Source organism: Toxotes jaculatrix, chromosome 12, assembly GCF_017976425.1.
Source record: "Toxotes jaculatrix isolate fToxJac2 chromosome 12, fToxJac2.pri, whole genome shotgun sequence".
NCBI classification, from domain to species: Eukaryota; Metazoa; Chordata; class Actinopteri; family Toxotidae; genus Toxotes; species Toxotes jaculatrix.
The window spans coordinates 626,103-642,592 of NC_054405.1; the positions used below are offsets into that span (position 1 = coordinate 626,103).

Consider the following 16,490-nt stretch of genomic DNA (forward strand, 5'->3'; position numbering starts at 1 on the left):
TTGGTTCACAATGTGTAGAAGCTGTTAAAGGCTCAGACGTGGAGACACTGTGTTTCTTCTTTGTCCTTCTCTTCATTGACAGGTCTACAGACTCTGGAAGTGGCAATCAGGTTCGTGTTCATACACCAACTCTCACAATGACTGAGACTGATAAAACAGTAACATGAGAAAGCTCTGCTTTATAAATCTACTGAAAAGAGTGTGTGTGCATATTTCTGTCTTTGTGTGGACACAGAGTTTCATGGATCTGGCCCCTGGTGTCTCCCTGTTTCCTTCAAATATGTCTGAGAACTGAATCATCCTCAGGTCAGTTTACACTAGAAACTCTCTTACTTTGTGTCTGAGGGTCCAGGTTCATAATTGAAGTCTGGAGGATTAGAGCCTTCGGACCTTGCTCTCTTCATAGGCGGACAGCTGGATCCTGGAGACTCTGCTCTCAGTCTGTGGTCCTGACCTCTGAAAACACAAAGATTTCCTGGCTCAGAGGAATCAGATCTATCAGGCTGTGATACACATTCTGTGTGGGTTTGACTCTGAGATTTATTGGTTATAAGAAAAATATGGAAAATCACTGAAAGTAAAAATGTTCTTTAATCAGATCATTTCAAAAGAAACAAGCAGCCTCAGCAGTCAGTATTAATACACTGATGAGCCAGAAGAACCAGGAAGAACTGATTTTCTGTCGACACTACGGCAGCTGTTACAGGCAGAGACGACAACTGCAGGACCTCAACACACTAAACACTGTTATAGCCCAAAGTTTGGAGGTTCACAGGTTTGTAGCAGTTCTCTTACTTTGTGTCTGAGGGTCCAGGTTCATTACTGAACTTTGGAGGATTCTCTTTGGACCAGTCACTCTTCATAGACAGACAGCTGGATCCTGGAGACTCTGCTCTGTCCTCTTCTTCCTCCACACAAACACTCATCTTCTGGACTTCAGTCTGAGAAGGAAACCAGTAAAACACACTGTGAGCTCAGATACACAAAGAATCAGGACACACAAGTCTGATCAAGAGTCACATGCAAGACTGAGAGAACAGGAGGCAGCATCTCTTATAAAGTTAACTGAACATTTAAATAAATAAATAAATAAATAAATAGCTTCCTGAAGTTTTATAAAGTAATAAAACAAAGTTAATTAAAATTTGCACAGAAATGTGACTCTCAGATCAATTAGTAGTCCCAGTTGAGCAGCACCAGACTGTGGTGTTAAAAGCAGAGTTGTTCAGCGTGCTGTCTGAGGGCTTCGCTTGCTCTCATAAATTGCAGAGACTTCACTGAAGACTTCAGTCTGTCCATCTGCAATAAGGGTTTGATAAAAAGAGAGAGAAAGTGGGGCCACATGCTGACATATGCTCAACTCATCATGCTTAATTTATTACAGCATGTGTGAAGCTTGTATGAGATTTTATTATGTAAATGTTATATTTTAACAACATGTGATAGCAGGGACCCTGTCATTCAAAACTATGCTGCTACATTACTAATGATTAATGTTACTATAGCTGAAAACATAGTACAATAGCAATAGGAGAGACTGTTCATCCCTGAACACTGTGCAGTTCAATAGGCTTTATGACACAGTTACATTACGTCTTAAGTCTTGAACAGCAACATCCTGCTCCTCTCTACAAGAAACTATCACAGAAACTATCAAAGAAACTATCACAGAAACTATCACAGAAACTATCAAAGAAACTATCACAGACAGCTTCAGAACACACTTCATCTAACAATATGTCATTTTCTGCTGCTTCTCTAATGTCTGCGTAGTGCCGGTGCGTATACAGGTGAACTGTCTGTCTATACCAGGGGTCGGCAACCTTAAATACTCAAAGAGCCATTTGGACCGTCTCCCACAGGAAGAGAAAACACCCGGAGCCACAAAACCCTTTTGACATCTAAAATGAGGATAACACTGCATATATCTTTTTTTTTTTTTTTTTTTTACCTGTATGCTATGTATAAAAAAAACTATAGTGTGTTGCATTTATGAAACAAATGAACTGCTACTCGAAGTTCAAAAACATTTTAAACTCCGAACAAAAGACGCTTGGTTGATGCTAACTTTCAAATAAAACACTCAATGTCTATTTGAGTCTTCCTCGTATTTATGAAATAAAAATCCAAACTTAAATTATCCACCTGCAGCGAACCAAACACGCCGCCTGCTTCTGTGTTCCGCCATCACTTCATCGCGTGCACTGGAGCGTGCCGTCAGCTTTCAACCTGAAAATGTTGCCGCCGGGTGTCGCATATTTTGAGCGACAAAAAATTAAAAACATTTTATTTTAATGTTACGATATCACCATAATCTTCAAATTTAGAATTATATTAAAAACGAACGAACTAAAATAAAAATACATTTAAATTTAATACTCATTCTTTATTTTCCAAAGTCACAGGGAGCCACAGCAGAGGGATGAAAGAGCCACATGCGGCTCTGGAGCCGCGGGTTGCCGACCCCTGGTCTATACCATATATACCAATGCACACACAAACACACACACACACACACATACACACTATTCTCTAGCCATTTCCTCAACGCTTTTTAGATTGTAAAAAGACACGAGTACTGAGCTCTGTGCTCTGAAGGCCTGCAGTAGTTTTCATACTTGCCCTGAACCAAGTTTGTTTGCCGCCATCTTGTTTTCCAGTTGATTTGTAATCCTGCTTTGACTGATTTGGTAAATCATGGTTTGTTGTTGGGAAATATTTGAACACGCTTACAGGGAATGATCATGTCCCTGCAAAAGACCATGTATGAGCATGTTTTGTCCACCACTGAGTCCAAATCATCCCCACAGGACTGTGTGAAAACATCCCAGTCTGTGCACTTAAAACATCCCTGGAGACAGAGCACAGACTAATCTGTCCAGACCTTTATGTCCCTGATCTTTTTTTTAAATTTTAATGACTTTATTGATCCCTCCTGGGGAAATGACTCTCTGCATGTTACCCACACCAAGTTAACGAAACACACACACAAGTATACATATGCACATGCACTAGAGACGCTGGGGCAGGGGGCTGCCCAGTGAGGCACCCGGGGAGCTGGGGTGGCGCCTTGCTCAGGGGCACCACAGTCATGGTCGCAGAGGCAGGGGAGGCGCGTCTCCTTTACCACAACCAACGACCCTCCGATCTCAGGCCAGTCCAAATCCAAAGCCGCACTCTTAACTTGCTGCACCACGGCTGCCACCTTTTTCTTCTCCCTCTTTAAAACAGTTTTATATGTGGGCAGCAAATGCACACAGCTGTGGAAGAGATTTATAGGCCCCCTGTATCGACCCATAGCACAGGTCCAGTGTCTTTTCCCACCTGGTTGGACAGGGGACATACTGATAAAAGTTTTTAAATGTCTCCATCATTTGTCCTGTAGAAACATCAGCTGCTCCTCCACTGATTGGCTCTTCTTTCCTCTTTCATATCTTTCACACACGATTCAGAGACGACCATTTCCATTCACTGACACACAGATGGACTGAGATCCACTGATTTTATCTGACAATCTGTTTGTCTGCAGTGTTTCTGTAGAAAATGACTTGATGAAACAAGCTGCAGGTGATTATTCCACACAAAACAACTGAGACTCAGTTCATTTCTCCTCAGTATTATTCCAGGGGCCCTTTTAGTTGGGGCCCCTGGCACATTCCTGCCTTTTCTAATAGTAAAGTCTGAACTATATGAAGCAGCAACAACAAACCAAAACCAAAACCAAACCAAACAGCAGAGACACAGATAGACATCAATAAAAACAGCAAATATCTCCTGACAGACAGTTTTTCTGTTTGTACTGTGACCAGCCACAGAGATATAATCACCTATCAGAGCTGCTGAGATGCTTTATTGTGAGAGTATTTATGGATTTGGGTCTTTATCATCTAATTCATCAGGTAGAGTTTGTCCTGATAGGACCAGGAGGCCTCTGACTCTGTGGATGGAGTGTTAACTGTCTCTCTGAAAAACCCTGTCAGCCCCTCTGAGCTCAGTCCCGTAGAGTTCATCTAATGACAGAGGAAGTCAGAGCTGTTCTCCAGCCGCTGTCCGGCCGAGCTCAGACCGCATTTAGCGGCTCAGACTGCGGGAGAGCAGCGGCTCAGGTCCGCCTCCTCCACAGGCTGATTCAGGCAGGAAAAGCTGCCTTCAGTCAGCAGTAAGTGGAGCCACAGACTAACAAAGGCTCCGTGTTCAGCTACTGACCATCAGCTCACTCTGCTTCTACTCTGACTCCACCGCTTCTACTGTGAATATCCACACAACATGGAGGATAATAACGGTCCTCCTCCTGCCTCACCTCGACTTTACAGTGACAACTCAGAGTCTATACAACTAAACACCACAACGCAGTATAAAAACAAACAAACACAACATCTAAATCCGTACATCAGATAATCCCGGTAACTACAGGAAGTGTTGACGAGTAAAACATTAAAAGTGCGGACATTTACCTTCAGACAGAGAAAATCATCTGCGCCACAAACTCTGGTGAAAGTGAAAGTAAACTTTCAGCAACCGTCGTGTCATGATGCGCTCCTGTCTATGTGTCATTGGAGCAACACAATCACGTGTCGACGTCCACTGACCAGGAGTGACTCCAAATCACCAAATCCCTCTTGTGGTGAAACTACAACATTACAATGCCTGTACTCTTTATTTTGGACCACACTACTTAGGTATAAATAAATGAGAAGCTGAGCAAACTAAACAATTAACAAGCAGTAAATATGAAGATAAGGGTTCCACCCTGCAACACATAAATCTTGGATTAATATTTTATACAGATGTAATGTAAATAATTACCAATCATGACAGCTTTTTGCTTCTGTGCTCTGTTTCCTATCATAACTGTAATCTGCTGAGCACACAGTATCCACTAACTGTTCTGTAATCTGAATGCTGGCCCTCTAACATTGTTCACTGCCAACCCTGTTTGTATCATGTTTTATATGCTGCATGTCTTTCTCCCCCTCTCCTCCATTCCTAGCTGTCCTATCTTCCTCCTTTTCCTCCTTTCACCCAGCCTGGCCATCAGCAGGAGGGTCCCCCATCTGAGCCAGGTTCTGCTCAAGGTTTCTTCCTGTTAAAAGGGAGTTTTTTCTTGCCACTGTCGTCTTAAGTGCTGATCTGGGGTCAGACTCTGGGTCTCTGTAAAGCGCTTTGAGACAGTTTTGATTGTGGAAGGAGCTATTATAAATCGAATTGAATTGATGTAATATTTTACAGTGCATCCCCTGGTTGTAAGTTAGTCCAGAGCTCACCTATGACCATCATTTTTTATTGGATATATCCTGTGTCACCTTTGTTGCCATTTTACACAGTGCACAGCCTCCATTAAATTCTTTTAGAGCGTTTTTCCTGATAATCAATGTTAGAATTTTTTACAGTTCATCTCCTATTTATCATTTTACAGTGATCCTTTTAGTTGTCACATTTTTTACAGTGTATCTGCTTGTACTGAAAACATGGATGGAATAATACATGGAACATTATTCAAACTATGACCAGTCCTCATCTTCCTGCTGATGTCATCAATGCTGATTGGTACATATTGATCCTAATAATCAGTGTGAGTCCTGTTGGACACTTGTCAGTGTGACCACTGGAGGGCAGTAAACTCTCTGATTATTTGTCCATCAGTCAGACATCAGTATTTATAGCAGTGTAATAATATGTGTGTTCACAGACAGAGAGTCATTAGACAGTCATTAGAGCTAAAATAAGTCAGTAAATGTGGAATAATGTCAGTGTGAACATCAGTATCATTGTCAGTGCTGTGTGCAGTTGTAGTTACTGACAGTGACCACTGGAGGGCAGAAGACTCCTGTTCAGTGAAAAGGTTATAAAGTCACTTTTTCTTCCTGTCTCTGTGGTTTTTTGTTTTTTTTTTATTGTTATTATTTTTATTATTTAAGCATAACTCGAATGCTATAATTTTATTGACTAAATTACAAATACACTGTATGAAGGGATCTAAGGTTGGTGGTAAGGTAATGTAGTGTTTGGATCCTCTGCTGGAACACACTCTGCTGTAATCCTAGCCATGTTTTGGAGTAACCAATATGCTGTGAGCATTGTGGAGTAGAGAGAAGTGGTTTTCCATGGAGGACTGGATGTAGGACCAGTCTGATTTCTGCAGCTAAGAGGAGACAGTGCTATGAATCAGCCCCTGCTCATATACAGTGAATACATGTGGCAGCCACTTCCCTTTTGATCCTGTGGCTCACTGTTCCTCAGGTATGTGTGGGTACAGCTGTGCTCATAGTGGATTAACTATATCCACTGACCCTGACATGTATGTTGTGGGTCAGAGGGTGGTTGTGTAACTATTGTTAACTGGTAAAATGATGTTGTATCATCTCGTGCTCATTGCCCCGTCTGTCCAGTGGAGAGGACAGATTAAGGAGTTCTGTTCCAATGTGTCCCAAAATGCTGCTGGTGGCTGCAAGTCAGACCTCTGAACATGAATCTTCAGCAGGTCCCAGCACAGACACACTCCAGTATCATATGATCAGATGGGTGAATACCTCTCATACTCCTGATGGGACAGAGTCATCTGTAGGTTCATGAAGTGTTTGAACCCGATTCTACCTAATGGAACAAGCTTTGTAACAAACTGTAGTGCTGGATATTGTTTCTGAGAAACTATTCATCAAGGTCATCATTGTACATGTGTGAGGAAGCTGGAACATTTTCTATGGTTTGTGTTATGAATGGTTGTTTTTGGATTTAGTTGGTTGTTGATGATTTTGTCATGGAAACAAAGATTAAGGTGTAGCACACTAACACGTCTTCACAGAAATGTGTTTCACTTGTCTGTGGAGACTCAAAAAAACTCCTTCAAACACATCAGACACATGTCTGACGCAGGTCTACTCAGCACGTTTGAACAGCTACCAGCTGCTGCTCACTGCTGGAACAGTGGATTTCATACACTTCACTGCACATTCATGAGAACTACACTCAGTGCTCACTTTATTAGGTACACCTGGACAATCCAACGCAGTTCATGTCAAGTTGGAAGCAGCAAATGTTTTTGTATTTTGTGAAAACACGTTCTCTTGAGAAATAACCTGTAAATTGAATTAACTGATTAATTGTGTCCAACTATGAGCCAGCAGTGTGCAGTCTGACGAGCTCTCCTGAGATCTTTCCCTGTGCCTGAGTTCAGCTAGAACCAATCCTCTGTTGGCTCTCACTTGGACTAATCCATGGACGGACTAATTGTGTCAGCTCTAATTATCAGTGTAAACACTTTATTAATGAGATACTTTAGCATTTGGTCAGATTATTAGGAGGTGGTGATGCCTGGAGGAGGGGCTTCTTCTAATCTCCCTGCCACACTTCATTTGCCTTCTAATGAACATTAATCCAAAAGAGTAAAAGCAGCTCAGAACCAAATGAAGCATTTAGTTTGGTTCATTTCAAATTTTCTGAGACAAGAAAGTTCATGACATTAAAGTCTTTACATGTGGAATAATAACCTCAGCTCATCATTCTCAAATATGGTTTGTTCACATACAGTGACTTCAGAAAGTAGACCAGTTTTTTTTAACACATTTTCAAAAACAAACCTTTGTAATTTCTCATTATGTCTCACCCTCCACCTCTGCCTCACCTGCAGTCTCTCTCTCTCTCTCTCTCTCTCTCTCTCTTTTTTTTTTGACCGTCATGTGTGTCACAACTGGCTCACAAAAGTGACAAAGTGGGGAGGCCACACACAATCTCAACAATTCACCATTTTTATTTAGGAAGAATAGGTAGTTGATACCAACAGTTAGCAGGCCAGCCATGTCCAGGACAAAATGCCCAGTCATGGCTGCAGCAAACAAAAGAGCACAACTGCTGTCTAAAATGGCCAGGAGGAGAGGGAGCGAGGCAAGCCTGCTGGGCCCTTATAAGCCTTCTCCAATCTTGCCAACTCAGGTGTGCTGCATGAGTGCAAGTTCAGCTCCGCCCAGCAATCACCTGCACACACAAAGCAAAAGAGAACAGCAGCAACACAGCTCCCTGAAAGGCCAACACAGGGCCGTAACATGTGTTAGACACAAATACTTAAACAGACACACACTGACTGCTGAAAATATTTCTTACCAATTACTGATGTCAACATTCATCAGAGAGACTCATGTATCATATATTTCCTCAGTTATCAGTCGAGCATTTCATTAAAATAACAAGTGACCATAGCAAATTCATTCAGCAGCCATAGTGGATTCCTGTTAAATCAGAGCATCAGCCTCATATTCTGGACTCCACTTTCCATGTAACTGAAACCCAGAGTAGTAAAAGTAGAGAGGAGAGATTGTGTAGAGAGAGAGTGTGTGTGTGTGTGTGTGTATGTGTGTGTGTGTGTGTCTGAACATCATGATCTTGTGTGCTTAAATATCACATCAAGTTAACAAACATATCATCTGAACAAAACATTCCACAAAATGAACTAAACACTGACATGAACTACTAACATGTACTGACTTACTGAAAACCTTGGAGCTGATCTGGACTTTCCTGTAGTTTCCTCTTGTCCTTGTAACAGCAGTAGCTCCTCCCTTCCTTGTCAATAATTGTGCAGAAATATCTGAGTGCTTCTTTCTTCCTAAATCATGAGCAAGTCCTGTCCAGTCCAACTGTTTCTGCTCCTGTTTGACTTCTGAACTTGTCTCTGGCTGTGTGTCCACTTACTGCAGCCTGTGACATCAGACTGTAGAATGTTGATACATCAAAGGCATCAAAGGACAAACACACACACACTCACACACACATACTGGTACTTATGTCTTCGTGAGGACACTCTCTGGCATCATGCATTCCCTCGCCCTAACCTCTCTCTCTCTTAGCATCTCAGACCTATGTCAGTACCTGTGCCTCTGTCAAAGAATACAAAAAAAAAACCACTAGACCTGTACACACATAAAGTCATGTATTCATGTAGTCATCTGTGAATGTGTGTTTGATGAGTGCAAAGTGAAAATGCAGCATGAACCTTGTTTTTGTAAAAGCTTTTCTTGTTTCCTTTGCTTCTTACAACTGTATATTTTTCAAGCATCATCTGTCATATTGAAGAAATAAGTTCATTCAGTAGCGTTATTTCTTTTTTATTGTCATCATGTACAGTGGACTGGTAACCTCGCTCACAGCTGCTTCTTAGTTACACAGTTTACATTTCCTGATTTGAGAGGAATACACTGTGGAGGGTGTGTGGAGGAAAAACAAAGCAGTAGCTCCCTCAGAGAGGATCAATGAATGAGGCCAACTGATTGTTTGTATAATAACCATCTGTGGTTATACACCTGAGAGCAGAATGATAAATGAATGACATCTACTTTGCACCTATGTTGCTGGGACAAAAGATGATGAAAGAATGATGAAGAATTATACCATGATCAGAATTATCTTCTTTCTGGTGAAGAACAGATTGAATATGGAGGCTCCATTGGACATAATAGCTGTTTATCAAAGGGCTGCTGGTGTCAATATTATGTGTTGATTTTTTTAACATTGGTTTAATAAGAATCTCTCTGCAACGTGAAACCAATTTTGTGGGAAGGCTGAGTTACCTTGAAGCATTTCACCACCTGACAGCAGCAAAGCTGGAGCCTTTTTTCATCTGTCTGATGATTTAACAAACTGATATTGAAGGGTCACTGCCCTTTGACCCCATTATAAACCACTAGTGGAGTCAAAGCATCTTCAGCAAGCAGCTGAACTCCTGCCTCTGCAGAGCAGGAGAACTGGAGTTGGGATCTGGGAAAAAAAGTGTAGGATGGAAAATAAGAGATGATAGAGAGATGACTGTGCAACTGTGATTTCATCAATTTGAAGTAAAATAGAGATATGAGAGATATGAGAAAAATAAAAAAGTGTAAACAATGATAATTGTTTTGTACTGTGGAGAGAACAGCAGTCGTCTCTGCCTCTTTCCATGGTGCTGACTGAGAGGTTATGATTCTTTTTTTAAACTTTTGTTGTCTTCATCCTGTGTTGCAAATAATAATGTGTGAACTTCATTATAGAGGCTAATGGGCTCATTATTGGCTAATTGCAGCAGGTTACTGCCATCAGCCTGGAGGACACTTTATGCTACTTCCAACAGGATTTCAGCAGATACATTAACATGAATGTTGTTCACACTCCTTCTATCTGTTAGTAGTTGTGTACAGTTCAGCTGCTGCTGTCCTTGGTGCTGAATTCACCAACCCAGCTGAATGGTCCTGAGTGAACAGTGAACACATGAATATCTCTTTGACCAAAAGCAGCTTCAGTTCCTGCAGACAGTCCCTATGAGGAGTAGTAGTTAGTTGAGTGGAGAAGCACTTTTATTTGTGGAGCATCTATCAAATCAGTCCAGAGTGAGTCCTCAGGGTCTAAAAGATCTCACAGCTTCTTCTCTCAGTCAACACAGCCTCAGATTCACCAACATTAGCTTGACACACTGACATCCAAAGGTTTGCTGGAGGACAGAAACACTGTGGGCTGGAAATGAATTATGAAACAAGGCTCTTAGTGAAGTTCTTTGTTCTTTCTATCCTGTGACAGTGGAAATAAAAAGTTGTGTTGAGTAAATGTCCATCATTTACACTTTACTGTGTTGGACAGTAAATAATAATAATAATGTTTCTTCTGTAGATGTTCTCACTGCAGCTGGAGGGAAGAATAAAAAGTAAAGAAACAGCTTCAGTGGCTCTGACAGAACTAAGTGGAATAAATCTGCTGTCACGCTTATTTGCACACAGATAACTGGCTTTATCCAATGAGACAAACTAGACTGTCTTCACTTTGACCTCTGACATATACTGGAACACCACTGTATATATGGGACTAATCAGCTCCTGTAGATACACTAGAAGGATTTTAGACTGAAAAGACATATATATTTTTATAATACCATCATATATCAAAAGTGGAAAATATGCTAATTTTCCATATGAGCTGTCGTCTTCACCTTTTGTCCTCAGCTCATGTTTTTAGAATTATAAAGACAGATACTTGAGTCTGACTCATGTTGTTTCCTGCATTAATCAGCTCATCTTCTGTCTTAAGGAAAATAAACTTGCACACATGTATTTAAACTACACATGGTCAGTGTCAGTGAACATCACACAGCTTTAATATGTGATAAAAGAACTTTTTTTTCCCTCTGGACATTAGACAGTGTCCACTGTGACTGTCCACCTGAGTATGAATGTTTAACGGTGCAGAGACAGAATAACACAGAGACAAACTGCTGGCTAAGAGACAGAGGACTCACACACAGACACAGTCTCTTCCTCTCTGGATAACAGTTCCGGTAGGGGTCGCTAATGTCCGTGTGAAAGCAGCAGAAGAAGCAGCGACAGAGTCTCCAGCTCTTGTGTTCATCAGCAGCGTTCACACTGGGATTTCTTCCTCCGCTCGGCTTCATCTGCAGCGCTTTCTCTTCTGGAAATGAACCGCTGGACACGGAGCTTCGTCGGGAAGAGCGCGGAGCTTTTGCAGCTGATTAAAGGACACCATGCTTTACTTCTGGATACACACCGTGTGGATCCCCGCCGTCGCTTTCCTCTTTGGATTTCAAGGCAACGGATCGTTTCACTCTTTTTATTTCATGTCCTGGCGTTTTCCACTAGGAAACACCGGAGCTGAGAGGGAAATTCCAGCTACCGTGGATGTTTATTGTGCGTGTGTCCGTCTGATGCTGACTCGAGTTGTGAAGGTCTGTGAAGTGACGTCCCTTCCTGAAAACAGCTGACATGACAGAGAGGTCTGCGCTCCTCACGGCGAAGCCTCTGACTTTCTGCTGCTTCCTGTTACAGCAGAGCTCTGTTTGCTCTAAATGAAGTTAGTGATGAGTGGAGCTGAGCCGAGCTGACAGCAGTCTTCATGTACAGTAGCAGTGTGTGACACAGAGAGCAGAGCAGCCTCAGAGGCTGATGGTACAGCTGACAGCTTCAGTACAGTCTCCTCTCAGCACAGTAGTAGAGTAGTGCAGAAACATGTGGAGCCTGTTGGACTGTCTCCACTGCTGGACTTATTTCTGAGAGCTGCTCTCTCTGATGAAATGTGTGTGTGTGACATTTGTATTAGGCCGTATGCAAGTTAGCTTGTGTGTATTGTTAAATAGCTGTAGTTATAAATCAGGTTTGGTTCAAAGTCTATTTGAAACACAGAGGACAGAAGATAAGAAAGGATGAGTTTCTTTGTTCTCTCTCTCGTCTACTTCAGTAATTAAATGTCAGCAGTAAGTAATGATACTCTCCAGACTGTAAGTGTATCGGCTCTGAGAGGAATTGTAAATGTTTGGTAATGGCTTTGTGACAGAAGCAACGCAATGATCGATCAGCTGCTCAGTTTGACTTCATCTGAAAATCAGTAGAAAATCTGATCAGGTCTTTAGGGTCAGAGCTGGAATCAGTAACCACCTGATAGTTTGAAGCCTTCGTCAGACACTCAAAGACAAAGACACGGAGACGCTCCCGTCCATTTATCTACAAGTATCTTATTAATAAACCCAGATGAACTGAATCAATGAGCTGTGATGTGGCATCTTTCAAACCTCCAACAAAAATGTCTGTGATTAATTAGTGAATTGATTTAGTTCTGAGTGTATAGTTGGACACTGAGCTTGTAGCAGGAGTATTTGGAGACATTTCTGTTGATGTTTTTATACTTTTCCAGACTTAAAATCTTGTGATTGCTGTATTCAAGGAGATCACAGCTTTTTTATTTGTGAAGCATCAACTTTTAACAAACACCATTCAAACAAAAGCAGTTACCACAGGACACCCTCAGAGGTCTCGTGGGGTCCATGCATCAGCAGGTCGGAGCTGTTTTAGCAGCATGTGGAGGATCAAATGCACATCAGGCAGGTGGGCAATACTGATACCGATACCTGAACGATACTTTTTCAATACCAAAGTTTCTAAAAATCTATTCTAGAAAATCTACATTACACATCTATCTGCATATGCATGAGTGTGTGTGTGTGTTTGTCCTTTGATGCCTTTGATGTATCAACATTCTACAGTCTGATGTCACAGGCTGCAGTAAGTGGACACACAGCCAGAGACAAGTTCAGAAGTCAAACAGGAGCAGAAACAGTTGGACTGGACAGGACTTGCTCATGATTTAGGAAGAAAGAAGCACTCAGATATTTCTGCACAATTATTGACAAGGAAGGGAGGAACTACTGCTGTTACAAGGACAAGAGGAAACTACAGGAAAGTCCAGATCACCTCCAAGGTTTTCAGTAAGTCAAAACCTTTTTTAGTTGATGTCAGTGTTTCAGTTCAGTGGGATGTTTGTTAAATTAACATGATGTCTAATCACACAAGAATTTCAGCCCAAAGGTTTCAGTACATGTTCAGTTTATTTATGCTGATTGTATCTGTGAGATTTTCCTATTGTCAACGTAGGTTTCCATTTTTTCGTTCAAAGCATTATGGTTTGTGTTAAAGGAAAGGTGCCTATTTTTCCAAGTTTGTCTTTTAAACTTCAAATGTTCAAAAACATTCACATGCTTTTATGTAAATTGAAATCATTTGTGATTGTTGCTTTGGATCCTCCTAAATGATGGAGCATAAAATCCACAGTCCATGTCCTGTGTAAAAGGGACGTCCAAAGTTCAAAAGAAGCAAACATGAGGCTTCAGCAGTCTGACTGAATGTGACCGAATGTGTACAGATGGAGAGGGAGAGGAGGAGAGAGGAAATCAGTGCATCATGGGAAGTCTTCCAGCAGTGTAGACCTATAGCAGCATAACTAGTGGCTCATTCAGGAAAGCCTTACTCAGCTCTGACTATAAGGTTCATCAAAAGGGAAAGTTTGAAGCCTCCTCTTAAACATGGAGAGGGCGTCTGCCTCCAAGACCCAAACTAGTAGATGGTTCCACAGTAGAGGAGCCTGATATCTGAGGGCTCTGCCTCCCATTCTCTCTATTGGAGACTTTAGGAACCACAAGTAAACCTGCATTCTGGGAACACAATGTTCCAGGGTAGTAGGGGATGTCTGCACTGCTGCTGTGACCCGGCTTGGTAACACAGCCGGCCATTGCCAACTCTTAACATTCTCCTCTCCTTAGCTGTGTCTTCAGTAGCTAAACTTGTGTATCTATGCTGAAGATTAGAGAGAAAGCTCTGTTCTAAAACGTCTCTCTGTTTTCAGCTCTCAGGACTTTTGCAGCTTCTACCTCAGTCTCTACAGTTTGGAGTTTAGTCTCACTCCTGTGCTCTTGTTTGTACTTTGGGATATCAGCCTTATGTCACTGTTTACTGATCAATTACAGACATATCAGAGCTGTGTTATGTTACTGATAATGCAAACCAAACTTTTCCTGCTTAACTGGGAAAAAGTTGTAGGAATATTGATTGTAGTTATCAGTGAGTTGGTGCTTTAGTAGAAGCTCAGATCAACAACTTCATTTGCTGTGCAGTAAAGTGGAAAAACCCTTTTTTCACTGTTCCAGCACAGTTTGAGTGTTAGTGACCATTCATATCATGACTTGATGTGACTACAACCAACACAATGGAAAATCCTGTTTCTATCTCTAACACTGAAATATCACATTCAGTGTGCAGCTCACACTGTTGGTGGTTGGTGTCTTCAGACTCTCTGAAAGCTGACATACAGTATTAGTTGAAGAAGGTAGTATTTTTATTTTGGATGAAACACATCCAGGTGTATCACTGTCCCTGTATAATGTGCTGACTTCAAAAAAATTAAATCCAAAACCGTCACTGAAGTTCATTGTGCAGAAGTGACTGTTACATGTCCAGGCTCCACAGTATACCATGGACCTTCTGCAGCCCCACACCATGAGCTGATCTCTTAGGTCAGGACTTTCTAAATGTACCTCGGACATGTTTTAAGACTCAGGAAGATTGTGCTTTCCAGTTTGCAGCCTCTAAACTTTGGAATAATCTCCCAGTAAGTCTGAGGTGTGTGGACTCTGTGGACTCTTTCACAAAGCAGATACAAATCCATCTGTTCACACAGGTTTTTAGGTAACGTAGTATTTTCTGTTTACACTTGTGTTCTATATCTGCTCCTCTCTTGTATTTTATCTGCTGTTCTTATTGTTTTATTTATTTGTTTCTCTCTCTTTGACTGTGAAGCAGTGTGTGACTAGATTAGAGCCTTTGTGGAGGCAGAGTGATGAGTCTGTGCTTTAAATGACAACTGGGATTGTGGCCAAAAACTTCTTACCTAAAAATACAAACCGTTCATCCTGCTTCATCCTGTGCCCTCGACAGACTTGATAATGAGCTCACAAAGAAACTAGTCTCACTTAAGGTCTCACTGTTCTGCCAGTTTACTTCTGCAGTTGAGACCAAAGCTCATAACTCAAAGTGAATCTCTGAGCACAGACATGTTCAAATATACACACTGCATATGAAGTTGAATAAGGAAAACATTTACAGTGACACTGAGGCAATAAATGTGACAGGATCCTGCCATAGATCAAGGTGATGTAATGTTGGCTGGTTACCTGCTGAAAATGATCCAGAAGAGACACAAACTGACTAATGTTCCTTTGTATGTGATGTTCAGGTGGAGGTTTAGATGGAGATGGAGGGAAAATCAGAAACTCATGAAAATGAATGTTTCTAACATTTGTAGACGTGATTGCTGTTGGTGTTGGTTTTCATCTCTTCATTTCTCTTGTGTTGCTCTATAATTTATACTACTGAAGTTTTCATATTGTTCCTGGAAGGCAGCTGTATCTTCAGTATTCTCATTGTTGACTTTCTGTGGACAAGCAGCATCAGATTTGAGAGATGGGATGTGGCTCCTGCTGCAGAAAGTGAGACTGATAAGTAGCAATAAAATACAGCAGCAGCTGCTCTGTAACTGTAAACCTGTAAAGACAGAAGAATGAGTTGGACTGGAGTCCAGTCAGATCACAGAGCAGTGGAGGGAGACAGCAGCAGGACCACCACTGTAGGCAAATATTTCCTCCAGAGAAAGGCCTGTTCACATGGAAACCATCTGGAGCCTTTAAAATGAACATGCACATACAGACACATGAAGAGTTGTTAGAGACAGAGGACAGATAGATGGAGACAAAGACAAAACAGATAAGAGGAAAATAAATGAGACAGACACTCATCAGCTCAATGACAATGATGCTGTTTTCCACAAACACAGTGTTGTATCATGTTGTTAGTGCAGTGTGTTGCTCAGCATGTGGATATTGTAGAGTCACAATGTTTCTGCTGGAACAGCATGAAACCTGAAGTCAGTTCAACAAACACCAAGTGTGTGTTTTGTCCACTGCGTCCAAACTGACTTCCTGATCATTTCATGGAGTTTAACGTCTGTTGGAAGAAGAAATTCAGAGAGATGATAAGTGCAGTTATAGGAGCCTGTGCTTTGGCTGCAGCTCATGTGATTGTGTTTTAACTGAAGATATTATCAGAAAATGAGTTAACATCCACATTAGTTTAACAGCAGAAGCTGTGAAAGAAGTCTCTTATCAAGCTCACACTGTAAAGTGGGTTAAAACACTCACA

The 16,490-nt window shown here is 41.5% G+C and overlaps 1 protein-coding gene across 1 annotated transcript in view; it reads right to left on the reverse strand.

Annotated features, from left to right (window-relative positions):
* The window catches only part of LOC121190893 (NACHT, LRR and PYD domains-containing protein 14-like), a 202,175-nt gene that overhangs the window by 13,090 nt on the left and 172,595 nt on the right, over positions 1-16,490 (reverse strand). The window contains exon 4 of the mRNA XM_041051925.1: positions 334-456. Within this exon, the coding sequence (XP_040907859.1) occupies positions 334-456 (123 nt within the window). The remainder of the gene's footprint in view (positions 1-333; positions 457-16,490) is intronic.